The sequence below is a fragment of the Diospyros lotus genome, chromosome 3 (genome assembly GCF_014633365.1).
Source record: "Diospyros lotus cultivar Yz01 chromosome 3, ASM1463336v1, whole genome shotgun sequence".
Taxonomy (NCBI): Eukaryota; Viridiplantae; Streptophyta; class Magnoliopsida; order Ericales; family Ebenaceae; genus Diospyros; species Diospyros lotus.
In genome coordinates, this window is record NC_068340.1 from 28,733,874 (window position 1) to 28,753,358 (window position 19,485).

The 19,485-nt window shown below is 38.1% G+C and overlaps 3 protein-coding genes across 3 annotated transcripts; 1 reads left to right on the forward strand and 2 right to left on the reverse strand.

The window, feature by feature from the left end:
- Positions 1–396: 396 nt before the first annotated feature.
- LOC127798088 (auxin response factor 4-like) lies at positions 397–7,057 on the forward strand. The gene is made up of 12 exons (XM_052331397.1): positions 397–1,143; positions 1,287–1,343; positions 1,658–1,837; positions 1,935–2,019; positions 2,089–2,179; positions 2,306–2,467; positions 3,477–3,596; positions 3,687–3,762; positions 4,394–4,553; positions 4,639–5,378; positions 5,455–5,645; positions 6,524–7,057. The coding sequence occupies exons 1-12, from the start codon at positions 805–807 to the stop codon at positions 6,681–6,683; spliced, it is 2,361 nt and encodes a 786-aa protein (XP_052187357.1). The 5' UTR covers positions 397–804; the 3' UTR covers positions 6,684–7,057.
- Positions 7,058–15,031: 7,974 nt separating this feature from the next.
- LOC127796909 (uncharacterized) lies at positions 15,032–17,270 on the reverse strand. Its single transcript, XM_052329314.1, has 9 exons — positions 17,223–17,270; positions 16,863–17,150; positions 16,721–16,795; positions 16,397–16,648; positions 16,083–16,321; positions 15,835–16,006; positions 15,609–15,752; positions 15,265–15,485; positions 15,032–15,182 (listed from the first exon to the last, which is right to left on the reverse strand). The coding sequence occupies exons 2-9, from the start codon at positions 16,965–16,967 to the stop codon at positions 15,032–15,034; spliced, it is 1,359 nt and encodes a 452-aa protein (XP_052185274.1). The 5' UTR covers positions 16,968–17,150; positions 17,223–17,270.
- Positions 17,271–17,276: 6 nt separating this feature from the next.
- Positions 17,277–19,046, reverse strand: LOC127796910 (uncharacterized). Its single transcript, XM_052329315.1, has 4 exons — positions 18,943–19,046; positions 18,335–18,533; positions 17,497–18,228; positions 17,277–17,363 (listed from the first exon to the last, which is right to left on the reverse strand). The coding sequence occupies exons 1-4, from the start codon at positions 19,044–19,046 to the stop codon at positions 17,277–17,279; spliced, it is 1,122 nt and encodes a 373-aa protein (XP_052185275.1).
- Positions 19,047–19,485: the final 439 nt, after the last annotated feature.

Genomic DNA, 19,485 nt, shown 5'->3' on the forward strand with positions numbered 1-19,485 from the left:
TATATCTTCTTATATTTTTTTTTCTTTGTTTTTCCTTCTCAAATCATCAATTGGTGTCATTTCTCTCTACTTAAAAGAGTAAGATTGATATATTTATTTTTAATTATTTATAATAATAAAATTATGTATAATTATGTAAAATTAATTAAGACATCCAGGTTATTTTTTAGTATATAAATTTAAAATTTTTAATTTAAAAATAACATCAAAGAAAATTATCAATCATAGATAAAAATGATAAGAGAAAGAAATCTCCAAAATTATAAAGTTTGAAAGAATGTTAGAGAATTTTAACTTTGGATGAATAATAATAATAATAATAATAATAATTCATGTTGGAAACAGTATAATTGGGAACACTTGCTACAAAATCAAATCATGGGTGATTGATTTAATTTAATGATTTTGTGAGTGGAAAATGGACGAGTGTGTGTTGTGGGTGACTGCCTTAGCCTCCCTCTCCATCTCGACAGGGTTAAGCCAAGAAGAGGAGCACTAACGCATTGGCTTTTTCTGCTTTTTTGTTTCAGTGCTCGCTTCACAATTGTCAATGTCTGTTGTTGCTTCTGCTCCCTCTTCTCACACCTGCAAATGGGCAAGGAAACATATATACTTTGAGTTCTTTCTTCTTCTTCTTCTTCTTCTTCTTCTTCTTCTTCTTATTGTTTGACGCCTCCCCCTTTTCTCCAACTCTTTTGCCTCCTTTCTTACCATGGCTTTCTTCTTCCTTTGAATTGAATTTGCTCCCTCTTCTCTCTTCAAATCTCTTAATCTCGTTCATTTTGCTATATTCTTTTAGTTTTCATGGAAATTGATCTCAACTATGACGTCGGTGAGGTGGCGAAGAATGCATGCGCAAATGGGGGTTGCAGCCATGGTGTTTGTTTTTTGTCCTCTTCGAATTCACCCATGTCTTCTTCAAATTCCTCTTCGCCGCCTGATTCTTCTTCAATTTACTTGGAGCTTTGGCATGCTTGCGCTGGCCCACTTACCACCCTGCCCAAGAAAGGGAATGTGGTTGTCTACTTCCCGCAAGGCCACTTGGAACAGTTCGCCATTTCCTCGCCTTTTCTGGCCCGGGGAGCGGTCAATTTTGAGCTTCAATCCCATATCTTCTGCAGGGTTATGGATGTTCAACTGCTTGTGAGTATTGGGATTTGAATTCCTCCTTTTACGTTGAATGTTATGGCTTTCTGTGCAAGAGGCCTTCTGGGTTTGCTCCTTACCCCAATTTCCTATCTTGGTTCAATTTGCCCCCTAATAAACAGAAACCATTCTTGAAACAGGCTAACAAGGAGAATGATGAGGTCTATACACAATTGACTCTACTCCCTCTACCCGAGGTATGCTTGCCTGTTGGTACTACTGCTGCAACTAATTGGCATTTAAATTCTTGGTATTGGCTTATTATTTACTCGAGGAAATTGTTATCTTTAATTCTCCTCCTATTTTGCATTTTTTCAATTTTTCCTTTTTAACTTTTTTTTTTTGGTAGGGGGGAGGGGGTTGGGGGATTGTTATTTTGATTGTGTTCCATTCTTAGGGACTTCTTTAAGTCGTTGCTTTTGGATTATATTTTGCTTTTATGATTTCCGTTTCTAGTAGGAGGCAGCTTAAATTTCTCTGTTGATAATGTCGTTTGCCGGGTCTTGTGTAGTTAGAAGTTCTGAATTTAGAGAGCAAAGGCTATGGGGAATTGGTATTGGATGAGGAGGGGGGTGTGACACCCTCAAAAACTCCACAAATGTTCTGCAAGACACTTACAGCCTCTGATACAAGCATCCATGGTGGATTCTCTGTTCCTCGTCGAGCCGCTGAAGACTGTTTCCCACCTCTGGTGTGGTTTTCTTTCTTTGCTATATTTTCTTATTTTTAGTAGTTGGATAACCTGCGCTAGATTTCTCATACACTAGGTGGTACTGTTTATGTTCTAGGACTATAAACAGCAAAGACCTTCTCAGGAGCTTCTTGCTAAAGATCTGCATGGAGTGGAGTGGAGGTTCCGTCACATTTATAGAGGTAGTCATAGACTTCTGCATTGTGGTGAGATGAAGGGAAAGTTCATAGTGTTTAATGCCAATTTTTCAGGTCAGCCAAGGAGGCATCTGCTCACTACAGGATGGAGTACTTTTGTGAGCCAAAAGAATCTTGTTTCGGGTGATGCAGTTCTTTTCTTGAGGTATATATGCTTATTCCAAAATGCAGAGGTTCTTAAAACTTGATCTGGAGTAAATTATATGCCAAAAAAGAAGAAAAATTCCATTTTATATGCTAAAGCTTTTTAATCATGTGATTTTCACAACAGGGGTGAAGGTGGAGAGCTGAGATTGGGTATTAGAAGAGCTGTTCGACCCAGAAATAGTCTTCCTCATTCAGTTCTTAGTAATCAGAATTATCAATACATTCTTTCGCTTGTGGCTAATTCTGTTTCCAACAAAAGATCATTTCATGTTTTTTGCAGCCCAAGGTATCCAGCAAGCATTATCTCTTACTTATCCAACATGATATTAGAGCATATAATTATTTTGTTAACATGTGAATATCATACCTTACTGATGTAAACACTTCGTTTATCATAAAATGGACGGTACAGCTATATATGGATAAGTCTATGCCTCTATTTTGTGGGAGATTTGATTCAAGATAATCTTTCAATTTGCTTTCTTTGTTACCTGTGTCTCAAAATTCTTGGGTGGGTAATCAGACTGCAGGACTGTGGACCTTATAAGAAGTTGGACATGGAAGCAGTACTGAAAAAAATCAAAGACAAAAAGTATCATCAATTTGCAGCATTAACTACCATTTATATTGTGTTTAGATTGAAGTGTTGGGAAGTGAATGGAAGTATAAACTATACAAGGAATTGAAGGAAACGCAAGAAAAGTGAAGGCATTTGTAGTGAATGATGCATTTCTTTCATCTTGTCTGAGAGGAAAAATATTATGAGAGAAAATAAGTGATCAAGGTAAATTAGTAGATTATGAATACAATTTTGTAATTATCTTATAAAAATTGGACTGGAATTGAAATTAAAAATATTGAAACAGAAAACATTTCATTTTCTCCCAAACTTGGAAACAAATGAAGGAAAAGTGAAAATGCTTGAAGTAACTGTACCTCTTATTCTTGCTAATTCTTCTGTTAACTTACCTCTTCCTAAAAGATAACCCAAACAACCTAATCATTTATATTTTCTTCTACTCCTTCAATCCAAATGGGATCTTAGTTCCTTTGATTGAATTGATGAACAACACCTTATATTTCAGCCTGGCTGCAATTTCCATTCATGTACATTATCCATATAGAATATGAAACTGTCTCAATTTTTAATATTTGGCAATTAGAAACTATTTGCGCACAGACATGGATGACATTAATCTCATGTCATTGATAACTTGTTTTTATGTGTTTTTTTTTAAATGTATATTTGCATAGATGAGAGAGGATTGTAATTTGTCCAAAATTCTGGAATGCAGGGTCAGCAATGCAGATTTTGTCATCCCTTATCAACGATTTATCAGAAGCATCACCAATCAGATACCCATGGGGACCAGATTCAGAATGAAATTTGATGTTGATGATTCTCCTGACAAACGGTCTATCTGATTTGATAAAATAATTGGTTCGGTTTCCCTTCTAATGAGGTTTCTCTTCTAAGATATGAACTTATTCCTTCTTGATTGCAGGTGCACAGGTGTGGTGACAGGGATATCTGATTTAGATTCCTATAGATGGCCTAACTCAAAATGGCGATGCTTGATGGTACAAGCCTTCTATGACTTTTTTTCTGTCTTGAAATATACACCCCATTGCTTACCAAAAATAAAAAAAAAAAGAATACACACCCCATTTTGTCCTTGTTCTAGTTTTTTATGATGTGTTTGCATGTTCAAATACCAGTAATTATTCTTCAAATATATGGTGATTACGTTTTTTTATCATTGTTGGATATTATGTATTTTGTGTATGTGTTTCTGCGAAGTCTGGAAAATGTTTGTCAATTTTCCTCGTACTAGCTGAGGATTAAGAATAATCTTTCTTCGTGTGATTTCCACAAGACAGATGCACAACTCAGGTCGAATCACTGGTTTGCAATCATACTCTTCTATTGAGTATGCTTGCTAATGAATTTCCTAAAACTAATACCTTTCATGTAAAATGATATGGCACCTTACCCTCTCTCTCTCCCCCCCGCCAGGAGACCACCAAAATGTCTGAATTGTTGTCTGATTTTTGGTCTTGGAGATACTGTTTAGATGTCCACAACAGAAACTGCTTTGATGATACTTAATATTTGTCTATGGTTTTCTGCTGTTTAGTAATAAAAATTTAATAACTCAAGTTCTTCAATATCTTGTACTTGATTCCTCCAATCGCATGAATTATCCGACAGGTCAGATGGGATGACATAGTAAGTGAACATCAAGAGCGGGTTTCTCCGTGGGAAATTGATCCTTCTGTTTCTCTCCAACCATTGAGCATCCAGCCCTTCCCAAGGCTGAAGAGACTCCGGACAGTTCTGCAGGCTACCCCACCTGATAACCATAATACCGGTACCAACTTTCCAATATAGTGCAAGGTGCTTTTTTTTGTGCATATTAACAATTCATGGATCTTAGGGGCTGATTTTGCTTGTAGGAAAGGGTGGGCCATTGGACTTCGGGGAATCTGTAAGATCCTCTAAGGTCTTGCAAGGTCAAGAAAATGCAAGTTCACTATCACCTCTCTACGGATGTGATAAAGTGAAGCGTCTACTGAATTTTGGGATGCAATCCGTTGCCCATCAAACTCTTGTATCAAATGGAACTGGGAAGGCAAATTTTAGTGATTTTATGAATAGTAAGCAGCCTACCCCTTGTAAAGGCTTTGTGGAATCCAGTCAATTTCCGAAGGTCTTGCAAGGTCAAGAAATCTGCTCTTTGAGATCCCTGACTGGGAAAACTGATTTCAACCTTGGTGCTTGTGGAAGTCCAGACCCTGGTTGCAACATTTTCGACATTTGTCAAAGACCTAAACCTACTTTCTACCCATTAGCTTTAAAAGGTGTTAGAAAAATATGTTCTCCTTACAATGACATATGCAAAGCAGGACAAGAACCTTTAATCCTTTCCCAGATAACGAACTTCTCAGGGGAGAATGTTGCATTCAGTGGGTCTTCCATTCGAAGTGGGGTTCCTCAAGATGAAGTTGGAACTCCAAATCTACATAACAAACCGTTGCATGGAATGATAGGTGCTCCTCGCTCTCCAATGGAAAATTTCAAAACTAGAAAAGATGATGCTTCGAGCAACACCATGGCTGGCTGTAAACTATTTGGCTTTTCCCTGACTTATGAAACTCCAAACTCACAAATTTACAATAAGCGGAGCTGTATAAAGGTTAGCTTTATACCACACTGTACTTCAATATTCCTTCCATCAACTCATTCTGACTGATGAAATACACTGGCTGAAGGCCCACAAACAAGGCAGCTTGGTGGGAAGAGCAGTTGATCTTTCAAGACTTAATGGCTATGACGACTTGCTGATTGAGCTAGAGAGACTCTTTTCCATGGAAGGCCTTTTAAGAGATCCTGATAAAGGATGGAGAATTGTTTATACCGATAGAGAGAATGATATGGTGGTTGTTGGGGATGACCCATGGCAGTAAGTGCTTCTCTTGTTAACTTAATTCTGGTATTCTGGTTTTTACCCCTCTCGTGGCACAACTTGCATAATCAAAGTGTGTTGGGTGATAGATGACGTATAGCTCTAGAAGAATGGCTGTTCTTCCATTAATGTTAATAACACTTATGGTTTAATTGGATAATTATTAAAACACACACACACACACTACTTACTGCAGAACGATCTAATGTCTTTTTGCCAAATAGTAATATCACATTGCATCCTTTTTTCAAAGTATATATAAAGGACTAAAAGGAAGGAGGAGGCGGCAAGCGGTGCATAGTGGCCTTTGTTCTTGCCAATTTCTATTCACGTATATGAAAGAAATTATGGCTAAGGAACAAGAGCGTGGTACATTCCTTTTATCATTTGTCCTTAGAATTAGTAAGTCATTGTTGTGTAATGAACTGTATGACTTTAGGTGAGTTTTCCACATACCTTGTTTACTTTACATGCCCGTGTATTTAAGAAAAGTATAAATCCAAGAACTTTTTGAAGCATCTGGCTTCTTGAAGAGGTCAAAGTAGTGACAATTTTGTTAAGAAAAAAACACACAAATGAGGCATATCAATGTGGGAGGATAAAAAAGAGGGAAAGAAACTTTTACCATCTCTCCTAGAACTAGAAGAATTCAGTTATGTTCACTTTTCCTCAAACTAATTAATCTAAATTTTTATTTGTTTCTTTGATGTGACGAACTGCCTTCAGGAATTTATGACTCAAAATGTGAATCCCCGAGTAAAAAGAAGGGCCAATTAGCCAGCTAAAATTAACCAAAACTGTTTTTATCTGCTTTATTATGTGATATATCGGATTTGGTCGGTTGATTTGGCTGCACTTTCCTGCTTTTTCTGCAGTGAATTTTGCAATGTGGTGTCCAAGATCCACATCCATACCCAAGAAGAAGTGGAGAAAATGACAAATGGAGTGTTGAGTGATGACACTCAAAGTTGTTTAGAGGAAGCACCGGCCCCAAGAGATGCATCCAAGTCTTCATCAGAGGACCGGGCAGATTAGACTCTCCTCCACAGTGGTTTGAGGCCCGATATTGTGTTTGTAATAGTATTAATGTTGTTAAGCGCATGTAACTTCCCTGCATCTGAACCCAGTTGCTTGTCTTTTGGGGATGTTCTTGGTGGATTGACAAGTGAGTTGGAATGCCACATTGAACTTGGATTATGTATCGGTTGCGAAATGGTAACGAGTGTGATTTGGGTTTTGTCGATGTATTCTTGTGCTTGTGAACATTATTTATGTAGAGCATGCCTTCTGTAATTGTAATGACTACAGCATTTATGGTTCTAGAAGTTTGGTAGTCCGTGTTATGCAAAAGGGTAGGACACGCCCTTGTGGCTGAGAGAGAATTTCGTAAATATAAATTATTTGGTGAATTTATTGGGTCATTTCCTCCTTGGGGCATGTTGGTTGGATGATTGTATTGTTGCCTCTGTGTGTGTGTGTGTGCGCACAGACAGATAGATATATACATACATACATACATACATACATACATATATACATATATATGCTGTGAATGAGAAGTAAAAGGTTGGAGTTTCTCCCAAATCGTGGGGACATAAGATCAAACCTTTTTAGGGCAATGATATATTTTAGGGCTGAATTCACATTGGGCCAAGTCAAATGTATAAAATCGTTTTTGTACTTTTCATAGAAAATAAACGTTTTTAACTATTCAAACAAACTAATTACACTCTATAGCCACTTTTATGTAAGATACCAAAAATACCCTTAATGAAATTTTAAAATAAAAAACCCTACTGTTATTAGTCTCATTTACCAAAATACCCTTATCTCTTTCATATAACCTTTCTTCTCTCTCTTCTTCCAAAATTCACGTTACTCTCTATCTTTTCATTGTCAAACTATCCAAACTTAGTCATTCTTCATACATTCAATCTTTTTGCTTGTTGGGTCATTCAATCTTCTTTATCAATTACAGCGACCTCACTGAAGTCCCATTCAACAAGTTTATTTCTCTCCAAACCCAATCTCAAGGTATTTATTCGATTTGTATTTATTTAATTTTTTTAAAATAATTTTTGTGTTCACATTGCTTATTAAGGTTGTGTAGAATGATTGTAGTTGTTGGGAGGACATATTTTGATACATATCATTCCAAATCTGCACTAATTTGGGTGAAAAAAAAAAAAAATCAAAACTGCACATCGTTAACGAGTTTTGTGGGCGATAACAGTTGATCGGGCTTAGTGGGGGAACAAAGCCCGATGGGTCTTAGTGGGGGAACAAAACCCGATAGGGCTTTGTTCCCAAACTAAGCCCGATAGGTCTTTGTTTCCCCACTAAGCCCGATAGGGCTTTGTTACCCCACTAAGCCCGATTATGATTTTTGTAGCCCACAAGCACGATTATATATATTATTTTTAAAATAATATGAATATTTTGTTAAATAATTTAATATTATATATGAGTGTAAAATAATATAATTTAATATAATATATTTAATTTTATCATATTATTTAACAAAATTTCACTTCTTAAGCATTTGTGCCTAAATGTGTTATGTTAAAATTCTCCAATATTTTTCATAAAATTTGTAAATATTTTTCTTAAACTACATATGAAAAATTATCATGACTTGGTTGTTGGTTTATAAGTCAAAAATCATGTTTAATTGTACAAATCAACTCTTTAGAAAAAGAAAATAAAATACAAATCTCAAAAAGCAAATAAACTTACTTACTTATAGTTATGACTTGGTTTAATGAGGAAATTAACCCGATTTGGGTGTGTGTGGATCCGTTACATCCATGGTAATGGTGAGACTAATTTTTTCCTCCTTTCAATCTTACAGCAATGGATTTAGTGCAGTTGGTTATCGTGTGGAACGGGGAATGGAATGATAATAAGTATATTGGGGGTAATAGGATGTGTGCGGGAATCTACAAAAATACGACTTTTACTCAATTGGTTGAGATTGTGTACACGGTGACAGGAATTGATAAAACAAGATACGACATCACCATTCATTTTGTAACGGAACACTCAAATGAACTTCCAGCTACCAAGTTCCCTATCAAGGACGACTACGGTGTCAGGTTTATTATGTGCGATGACAGAAAATATAAAGTGATGTATGTTGATATGATTTGTAAAGATGTTGGAGTTTGTAACCTACGTAGTGGTGGTAATCAAGATTCAGGTGCCGTTCCATTTACATCTGCACATAGTCCACTACAAAATGATGATTTTGGTACATATGGTATGGACGGTTTGTCAGATGACGCTCCAGACACGAATGATGATTGTGATAATGAAACTGATGATAATAGTGACGATAGCGATGGTGATAATAGTGATAGTGGTGATGATGAAAGAGGAGTGAGTCCGGAGTACCCAGAAGTAAGATTTTCAGGTTCACAATTTGAGGACAACCATTTACAAAGAAACTGGATTGTTCCTGGTGTAGAAAATTATGCAATTGAGGAAACAAGACCCGAAGTGTCAATTCCATACCAGGGTGATCTTTTACACATGGGTGCACTCTTTAGAAGTAAACAGGAACTAATTTTGGCATTTGGACAATATTGTGTTGATGTGAAGATGGACTATCGAGTCAGATGTTCGTGCACAATTCGATTTGAGGCTGGTTGCAAGGATGTGAACTGCAAATTTATGCTTCGTGCAAGATGCAGACCTGGTTGTTCGTTTTGGCATGTGGTGAAATTTATGCCGAGTCACACGTGTACTCCGGATGTCTACGATTCACATTTTCGAAGTGTGAAGGCTATTGTCATCGGAAGTTTGTTCTCTGAAAGAGTGACAAGTAGTGAATATACACCTAGAATGCTAATGGGGGAGTTGTTGGAGCAACATGGTGTGCAGATTATGTATACTAAAGCTTGGAGGTCTTTACAACATGCAAAGATACTTACTTATGGTAATGCGGATGAATCATATCAGCAACTACCCTCATATTTTCACATGTTAAAAGAAACAAATCCTGGCAGCATCACGGCAATAGAGACAGATGAAAATAATTGTTTTTTATATTCATTTTTTGCACTCGGAGCTTGCCTTCATGGTTTCCAGTCTTACATAAGACCGGTTGTTGCCGTTGATGCCACACATTTGAAAGGTGAACACAAAGGGGTGATATTCGTTGCCACTTGCAAAGATGGGGAGGAAATGATTTATCCCATCGCTTTTGGATTTGGAGATGGTGAGTCTGACAGATCATGGATATGGTTTTTGACAAAATTGAGAGAGGCTATCGGAGTGCGAGAAGATTTAGTCATTGTTTCTGATCGTCACCAAAGCATTGCAAATGCGATGAGTCGTGTCTTCCCTTCTGTCCCACATGTCTTTTGTTTCTTCCACCTTAAGCAAAACTTGAAGAAACGTTGTAGACAACGAAAAGATGTGATGACTGCATTCTACCTTGCAGCATACAGCTACACCACAATAGAGTGTGATACATACTTGGCAGAAATACAATCGATGCATCCTCAGACTCATCTGACATTGATGGAAGCAAGACCGGAAAAGTGGTCACGAGCATATTGTCCAAGAAGAAGATATTCCATGATGACCACCAACATTGCCGAGTCTCTCAATAAATGCATGATGAAAGCACGTCGGTTGCCTATAACAAGTGCACATGAATTTTTGAGACATATGCTTCAGAAATGGTTTAGTGATAGGCGTGCTGCAGCTGCCAGACTCGAAACCATTGTGACCTCCGCTGCAGTGGCACATGTCAATTTGGCGCATGCCAAAACATTAGATCGAGGATGTCGTGTAGTTCCTGTAATACAAGGGAACAAATACCTCGTGCAACATGCAAAGGAAGGCGATGGGATAGTTGACATTGTTGCGAGTACATGTAGTTGTCGCAAGTGGGACATTGATCAAATGCCATGTCTTCATGCAATTGCTGTTAGCAGGTATCATGGTTTGACTTTTATTTGCGTCTTATGTTCGTAATTTAGTGTGATATGTTAACACTATGTGTTTCTTTGCCTTATGCGACAGTTTCATGAGGGTGCACTACCATATGCTTTGTCATTCATATTACACCGCAGATTGGGTCAGACGTGCATATGCACCTCCCATCAATCCTCTCCCTAACAAGGCTGCTTGGATTCTTCCAGCGTACGTCAGACAGATGGTTATACTCCCACCTGTGCAAAGAAGACAACCGGGTAGACCGAGAAATGGTCGGATTCCTTCCATGGGGGAAGCTCGTCGAAGAAAAAAATGTGGAAAATGCGGTGACCTAGGACACAATAGTCTTGGTTGCCCTAATGAATGGACTTCCTCAATTGGAGAGTCGAGCACAGCCACTACTCCAGAATCCAGGGGCGCTGCTAGGGCCTCTGCAAGGGCAAGCCGGAAATGCAGCATTTGCAAAGAGGCTGGACACACTCGTCGTCGGTGCCCTGTACAATTGTCAATTCCAGGTGATGATAATATTATCAATGAAGAAAACAATCAATAGGCATTAACTCATTCAGGTATGATATAATGTTATCACAAACGTTATCACATATATTATCAATAGTTGTTAGATCGTTTGTGAAAAAAAAAAAAAACATGTTTTTTATTCGCAAAGTGTTAATGGAATTTTTTCTGACCATATATCTTTTTTGTTTCAGTAATGCTCAAAAATCACTGGCACGATACAAAAAGGATGACAACATCAATCAAATCTCTTCTTGTTGGGAGTTCAGTAATGAATATTATTTTTTACATTAATATTTGAAATTGGGATTTATTCATATTCGTAATCTTTTAGTTTCTTTCATCTAAACTCATAATTAATGATTAACAGCTTGTATTGTAGTATATTGTTGAGTAGAGAACTGAGTATATAATGCAGTTTCAATGGCCTAAAAACAAGGGACACTTTGCTAAATTTTTTTGATATATGAATTACTAACAACATTGGACCAAGATGATGCAATGATAATACTAAAAAATTAGAGTGTAATTTCTTAACAATCACTATTATTTGATACTACTACTGGGACCATCTTCAAAACAAAATTCAATTTAAAAAAAAAAAATCGGCCATCGGGTTTTGTTGGCCACAAAACCCGGCAATCGGGTTTTGTTGGCCACAAAACCCGGCCATCGGGCTTTGTGGCCTACGAAACCCGGCCATCGGGCTTTGTGGCCCACCAAGTCCGAAAATGAAATTTTTTAATTTTTTTTGATTTTTCTTCAAATTAGTATGTTCTATTAGCACTAAAATGATGTCTTTTAATGTTATTTGAGTAAACCAGAATGTATATATCACAACAACGTCATTATTTTTCACTTTGTGTGAGGATGTCCATCTACCATCAACACAACCAACACATGATCACAATTGGTACTAATAATTGGACAAATCAAGATAATAATGCTATGATAATAAACTTACTCAAAAATTAGAGTGTTTTGTCTTAACAATCATTATTATTTGAGGCAAATAGTGGGAAACTACAAAAAAAAAAAAAAAATTCAATCGAAAAAAAAATCGGGCTTTGTGGGCCACGAAACCCGTCCATCGGGCTTTGTGGCCCCACGAAACCCGGCCATCAGGCTTTGTGGCCCACCAAGCCCGAAAATGAAATTTTTTAATTTTTCTTGATTTTTCTTCAAATTAATATGTTCCATTAGCACTAAAATGATGTCTTTTAATGTTATTTGAGTAAGCCATAATGTATATATCACAACAACGTCATTATTTTTCACTTGATGTCCATCTACCATCAACCCAAACAACACATGATCACAATTGGTACTAATAATTGGACAAATCAAGATAATAATGCTATGATAATAAACTTGCTCAAAAATTAGAGTGTATTGTCTTAACAATCATTATTATTTGAGGCAAATAGTGGGAAACTACAAAAAAAAAAAAAAAATTCAATCGAAAAAAAAATCGGGCTTTGTGGGCCACGAAACCCGGCCATCGGGCTTTGTGGCCCCACTAAACCCGGCCATCGGGCTTTGTGGCCCACCAAGCCCGAAAATGAAATTTTTTAATTTTTCTTGATTTTTCTTCAAATTAATATGTTCCATTAGCACTAAAATGATGTCTTTTAATGTTATTTGAGTAAGCCATAATGTATATATCACAACAACGTCATTATTTTTCACTTGATGTCCATCTACCATCAACCCAACCAACACATGATCACAATTGGTACTAATAATTGGACAAATCAAGATAATAATGCTATGATAATAAACTTGCTCAAAAATTAGAGTGTATTGTCTTAACAATCATTATTATTTGAGGCAAATAGTGGGAAACTACAAAAAAAAAAAAAATTCAATCGAAAAAAAAATCGGGCTTTGTGGGCCACGAAACCCGTCCATCGGGTTTTGTGGGCCACGAAACCCGGCCATCGGGCTTTGTGGGCCACGAAACCCGGCCATCGGGCTTTGTGGCCCCACGAAACCCGGCCATCGGGCTTTGTGGCCCACCAAGCCCGAAAATGAAATTTTTTAATTTTTCTTGATTTTTCTTCAAATTAATATGTTCCATTAGCACTAAAATGATGTCTTTTAATGTTATTTGAGTAAGCCATAATGTATATATCACAACAACGTCATTATTTTTCACTTGATGTCCATCTACCATCAACCCAACCAACACATGATCACAATTGGTACTAATAATTGGACAAATCAAGATAATAATGCTATGATAATAAACTTGCTCAAAAATTAGAGTGTATTGTCTTAATAATCATTATTATTTGAGGCAAATAGTGGGAAACTACAAAAAAAAAAAAAAAAAATTCAATCGAAAAAAAAATCGGGCTTTGTGGGCCACGAAACCCGTCCATCGGGCTTTGTGGCCCCACGAAACCCGGCCATCGGGCTTTGTGGCCCACCAAGCCCGAAAATGAAAATTTTTAATTTTTCTTGATTTTTCTTCAAATTAATATGTTCCATTAGCACTAAAATGATGTCTTTTAATGTTATTTGAGTAAGCCATAATGTATATATCACAACAACGTCATTATTTTTCATTTGATGTCCATCTACCATCAACCCAACCAACACATGATCACAATTGGTACTAATAATTGGACAAATCAAGATAATAATGCTATGATAATAAACTTGCTCAAAAATTAGAGTGTATTGTCTTAACAATCATTATTATTTGAGGCAAATAGTGGGAAACTACAAAAAAAAAAAAAAAAAAATTCAATCGAAAAAAAAATCGGGCTTTGTGGGCCACGAAACCCGGCCATCGGGTTTTGTGGGCCACGAAACCCGTCCATCGGGCTTTGTGGCCCCACGAAACCCGGCCATCGGGCTTTGTGGCCCACCAAGCCCGAAAATGAAAGTTTTTAATTTTTCTTGATTTTTCTTCAAATTAGTATGTTCTATTAGCACTAAAATGATGTCTTTTAATGTTATTTGAGTAAGCCATAATGTATATATCACAACAACGTCATTATTTTTCACTTGATGTCCATCTACCATCAACCCAACCAACACATGATCACAATTGGTACTAATAATTGGACAAATCAAGATAATAATGCTATGATAATAAACTTGCTCAAAAATTAGAGTGTATTGTCTTAACAATCATTATTATTTGAGGCAAATAATGGGAAACTACAAAAAAAAAAAAAAATTCAATCAAAAAAAAATCGGGCTTTGTGGGCCACAAAACCCCGCCATCGGGCTTTGTGGCCCACCAAGCTCGAAAATAAATTTTTTTAATTTTTCTTGATTATTTTTCAAATTAGTATGTTCCATTAGCACTAAAATGATGTCTTTTAATGTTATTTGGGTAAGCCCAAATGTATATATCATAACAACGTCATTATTTTTCACTTTGTGTGAGGAACAACTTCAAAATTTCTTTTGTCATTTTCAAGTTTTTTTTTTTTCCTCTCAATCTATGGTTTCCACTAACACTAAAATGATCTCTTGTTACGTTGTTTGGGTTAGTTGAAGGTAGAATGCACAACAAATACATGATGAATTGTTCTAAGTACTAACATTTGACCAATATGATGTAATGATCTTCAAATTACCCCACAAGTGTGATTTAAAAATTTCGACAGAGTCTCCCCTGTTTCTTGGTCATCCTACCTGCATTAGAGACTCAGTCTCTATGTCCAACAACGGAATAACATGACAACATCACAACATTAGAGACTCAGTCTCTCTTCCCAACAACATACTGCCACCACAACCACTTATCCCTTACCCTCAACAACACCACAAACCACATTTCATCAAGTGAACAATACATAATTTGCTATTTGCTATACTTATACAAAAATATATACAACATTTAAACTAGATGAAAATAAAAACACAAAACGAAGAATTTTCTAATCTATTAATCTACAAGTATACTACCGTACTATCGTACTATGTCTATACAAAAATATTCCAATCTGTCTCCGGAGGGTACGGACATCCACAGTTGGGTGCATCTGCCAGTGATCCTCATTATGCCTCAGTATGTCCTCGACGTATTTAATAACGTAGCACCCGCAGCTGGCCCTGTATTAGACATAACACACATTGGTAGCATAACCATATTTTCATGAAAATTGACTATGTAATATAATTTAAATTAATTTACCCATCCGGTTGTTGAGGCAACTTCTGAGGATCAGTATTCTCTACTTCCCAATCTCTGTCTAGCATAGCAGTTGTGGTTACATGTTCATAATATGCAGCTTTCTTTAGTAGAATGGGTAAGAGGCTCACAAGTGGTTGTATAGCTTCGACCCTGCTCTTACGACTGTCTTCATTCATGGCATTGGAGTCATATATGACAATTCTCCTATCTTTCAAGCAAATCTTTAAGAGAAACCAGTGAGAATTCGCTACATTACAAGGGAGCAACACCTGTATTTTATTTTAATACGTCAGTAGTACGGAAATAAATAAATAAATCATTAAATGGAATGAATTAAGACTTACATAATCGACCGTCCACCAAGGGAGACTCCTATCAGTGCGCCCGTCGACGAAACCGGTCCACTCTTCCGGGATAGATGCGATAGAAGGCGCAAAAAACCTCCTGTTGCCCCCGTACTCCTGTTCCCAAAATCTTACTATGGATGCCTGAAAAATAAAATAAAAATATTTGTCATAGACTAAATTAAATGCAAAAAAAAAAATAAATAAATAAGTAGTGCAAACTCACAAAAAACGAGGTTGACATGATAGCGTAGTTTGTGTCATATTGACGCCGAGACTGTATACGTCTCAAGCAACACATGTAACTATCAATATGGTAACCCTCCAACCAGTTGGCCTCATTCTCTATGTTTCGGAGGTCATCCGGTGTTAGGTTGAGAATGAAACCAGTGTGAAGACTACAACAACCAAGAAAAATAAAAGTAAGAATATATTGTTGATGCAAATAGAAAAAATATAAATATTGTTACTTACCTAATATTTTCATTGGAACCTATGAACTCAATATAGCCCTCAGGGGGCACTGTCTCTATGTCCGGCGGGATTAGGTCTAGTACCGGTGGCGTCGAGTCCACGTCCGACCCCTCCAAAGCGGCATCCTTCTTTCTCCTTTTATATTTTGTTGGATCGGTGAAGGGTGGCCGACGAAATTGCGATGACAATCTATCTCGCATAGGTCGTCTGTCGACCCTAACCACTTCCTCCTCCTGTAGCTGAACAAAACCTAACTGTTACAAAATAGTATTTTAGAATGAAGTAAAACATATAAAAGTAAATTTGGAACTTACTCTAGATGTAGATGCCTGCTCCTCATCGTGATGATCAAGATCTACCTGATCACCACCCTGGGACTGCTCATGAGCATGATCGCTGCGATCTAGGGAAATATGTGGGATGCGTAGATGAGCACATAGTGCTGCCTGCCCCCTCTCTAGTGATTCCTGCGCCCTCTCTAGTCTCAACAATTGTGTCCTCACCTGACCCATTTCCCCATCTATTCTCCGCAACATATCTAGAGTCTGTTTCAGCATCTCGGTGATCTACAAAAGGCAAACAAAAAATATATAAACAATTACAAAAATATAAAATCATTATTATAATAAAAATCATACCCCTGCCTCGTATTGTCTGTGATGTGAACTGTCAGGGAACCTTGCCTCCTCATTATCCTTCTTCTCCTTTCCCTCCTATAAAAAATATATAAACAATTACAAAAAATATAAATTAAAACCATTATTATAATAAAAATCATACCCCTGTCTCGTATTGTCCGTGGTGCGAACTATCAGGGAATCTTGTCTCCTCCTTATCCTTCTCCTCCCCATTCTTTTCCTTTCCCTCCTCATCTAAATGTATCATACCCGCCTCGTCCTCATCCCCGCCCTCGTCCTCATCCCCGTCATTCTCTTCCTCTTTTTCACCCCCTCCGCCCCCAAATTTATAGACGTCGACCCCAACCGAGTGTTGAGGGTTAAAAGATCTCCAAAAATTCGTTTCCCTCTCATCATCAGTGGGTTCAAGAGTCGGACTCGATCCTCGTGCCTGCAAAATTGTATTATATAGATAGATATGATTTAAAAATAAACTCAATTTAGAGGTAAGTTGCACACTTACTTCTTTCCTAAGACAGTCGTCGTAATTTTTTATCTGTGGCCTTTTTTTAGATAGTCATTTTCTGCATCTTGGAATGTCTGCTTCGGACGGTCTGACGGCCCATTTATTCTGAATCCATGGGAACGTTTCGATCAACCACCACTGTAGAAAACAAAAAAAAAAAAAAGAAATGAAAATAAAAATTAAAAAACAAAACAAACATTTAGTTACTATAGATAAATCATATACAATAAGGAATGAGTACGACAAATCATCTATAATAAGGAAAGAGTACCTGAAACGCCCATACAAAACCATAAAGGTTGATTTTCTTCCCACCTTCACCAGTCAATTTTCTTTCTTTCGTGGCCAACCGGATGTAATGTTGACTCTTACTGTAGACATATGTACCCCAAGGGAACATCTCAAATGCTTGTAAATCCTCGGCCATAGTCCACAAGAAATCATCCACATGCCCACGCTCATCCTGGCCCAACAAAAACATGTCGACCACAGCAATGTAAATCAGTTTCAGGGCATCCTCTGAAACCATATCCTCTTTGGTACTAATAAGTAATTCAAGGTCGTCTCCAGTCACCCCTTTCTTATGTTGTGGAAATAGTCGAGCACGTAAACTCTCCGGCTCAATAGGTTTCGGTTCAAGGCTTTCCCTATCAATAGCCCCAAATCGGAGTCCACTAATAAGTATGAACTCCTGCCTCCCGTATCTGTATGGTGTGCCGCCAATCTCGAACCACATCTCATCGTGGCGGGCACTCGAAAATGTCACCTCCCTAAGTAGAACATGATATATCAACTGTGGTGCAGTCAAATGGAGGGACAAAGGCATCTTCAAGAAATGTCCTAATGGGCCCTGTAGGAATCTATCCAATAACTTGTATCGGTCTAGAGCACGACGCATCGCCTCAAGGTGTTTAATCCCACAATGAGTAGTAACTCGCATTCCGGGGGGTAATATTCGGTGAGCATGAACATAAGCAAATTTTGTAGTTTGTTGTTCAGCCATCTGTAAGAAAAAAAATACAAAAACAACAATTGTCTTAGCACATGTAAAAGCACAAGTAAAAGAAGAAAAAGCCCAATTGTCCCAACCCTATCATCGCAACCCAAACTTGATTGGGCTTTGTTGGGCAACGATAATCGGGCTGTGTCATAGCCCAACAGTCGGGGGAGCCCAATTGGGTGTGGGGCTTAGTCGCGCCCGATCGGGCTTTGTCTGCAATCGAAGCCCGATCGGGCTTCCTTGGGTCTTCAATCGAAGCCCGATCGGGCTTCGTCTGTAATTGAAGCCCGATCGGGCGCTTCCTCTCCCTGCAATCGAAGCCCGATAGGGCTTCGTTTGCCGTCTTCAATCGAAGCCCGATCGGGCTTCGATTACAGACGAAGCCCGATCGGGCTTCGATTGAAGACGGCAAACGAAGCCCTATCGGGCTTCAATTGCAGGGAGAGGAAGCGCCCGATCGGGCTTCGATTACAGACGAAGCCCGATCGGGCTTCGATTGAAGACCCAAGGAAGCCCGATCGAGCTTCGTCTGGACACGAAGCTCGATCGAGCTTCGCTTCAAGACGAAGCCCGAACGGGCTTCGTTTGGAAGCGAAGCTCGATCGAGCTTCGTTTCCAGACGAAGCTCGATCGGAAGGGAAGGGGCTTCGTTGCAGACGAAGCCCGATCGGGCTTCGTCTGCAACGAAGCCATTGACGAAGCCCGTCGGGCTTTTACCCAGCGGGCTTCGTCGCGAACGAAGCCCGACCGTGGGGCTTCGTTCGCGACGAAGCCCGGTCGATCTCCATGGTCGCCGACGACGAAGCTTCGTCGGCGACCATTTCCAGCATCTAACTATTAAAATAAACATTTTCTAACCTTTTTAGCCAAGATGAGATCGATGTTGGCGGGTCAAGTGGCTGTTACAGCGGCGGCGGCGAGTGGCATCACGGCGGCGGCGGCGGCAAGTGGCTGTCATTGCGGCGGCGGGCGGTTGCTTTGTGAGGGAGATGAAGTGGGTGGGTGAAAGGAGTAATGGGGGGGGGGGGTTGAGGGGTATTTTAGTATTTTACTTTTATTGTGTTTATTTAACTTTTTTTTTAATTTTTTAAATAAATAATGGTCAAATCTGACAAAGTGGCTATTTCATGTAATTAGTTTGTTTGAAAGTACATAAACGTTTTTTTTTTTAAAAGAGGTTAAAAACGAATTTTACATTTGAATAGTGGTTATTTTTTGCCATTTCCACTATATTTTATATGATAACATAATTGATTTATA

What these genes read in the sequence shown, in the direction of transcription:
- LOC127796909 (XM_052329314.1), bottom strand. Translation starts at nt 16,967, where the DNA reads ATGATACATTTAGATGAGGAGGGAAAGGAAAAGAATGGGGAGGAGAAG. An exon ending in TCATGTCAACCTCGTTTTTT is followed by an intron (nt 15,753 to 15,834) that starts GTGAGTTTGCAC and finishes TTTATTTTTCAG; the next exon opens with GCATCCATAGTAAGATTTTG. An exon ending in TTGCCTCAACAACCGGATGG is followed by an intron (nt 15,183 to 15,264) that starts GTAAATTAATTT and finishes TGTCTAATACAG; the next exon opens with GGCCAGCTGCGGGTGCTACG.
- LOC127798088 (XM_052331397.1), top strand. Translation starts at nt 805, where the DNA reads ATGGAAATTGATCTCAACTATGACGTCGGTGAGGTGGCGAAGAATGCA. An exon ending in ACCTGATAACCATAATACCG is followed by an intron (nt 4,554 to 4,638) that starts GTACCAACTTTC and finishes TTTTGCTTGTAG; the next exon opens with GAAAGGGTGGGCCATTGGAC. An exon ending in ATAAGCGGAGCTGTATAAAG is followed by an intron (nt 5,379 to 5,454) that starts GTTAGCTTTATA and finishes CACTGGCTGAAG; the next exon opens with GCCCACAAACAAGGCAGCTT.
- LOC127796910 (XM_052329315.1), bottom strand. Translation starts at nt 19,046, where the DNA reads ATGGTCGCCGACGAAGCTTCGTCGTCGGCGACCATGGAGATCGACCGG. An exon ending in TTCGCGACGAAGCCCGCTGG is followed by an intron (nt 18,534 to 18,942) that starts GTAAAAGCCCGA and finishes CTTCGATTGCAG; the next exon opens with GGAGAGGAAGCGCCCGATCG. An exon ending in GTTTTGTATGGGCGTTTCAG is followed by an intron (nt 17,364 to 17,496) that starts GTACTCTTTCCT and finishes TGTTTTCTACAG; the next exon opens with TGGTGGTTGATCGAAACGTT.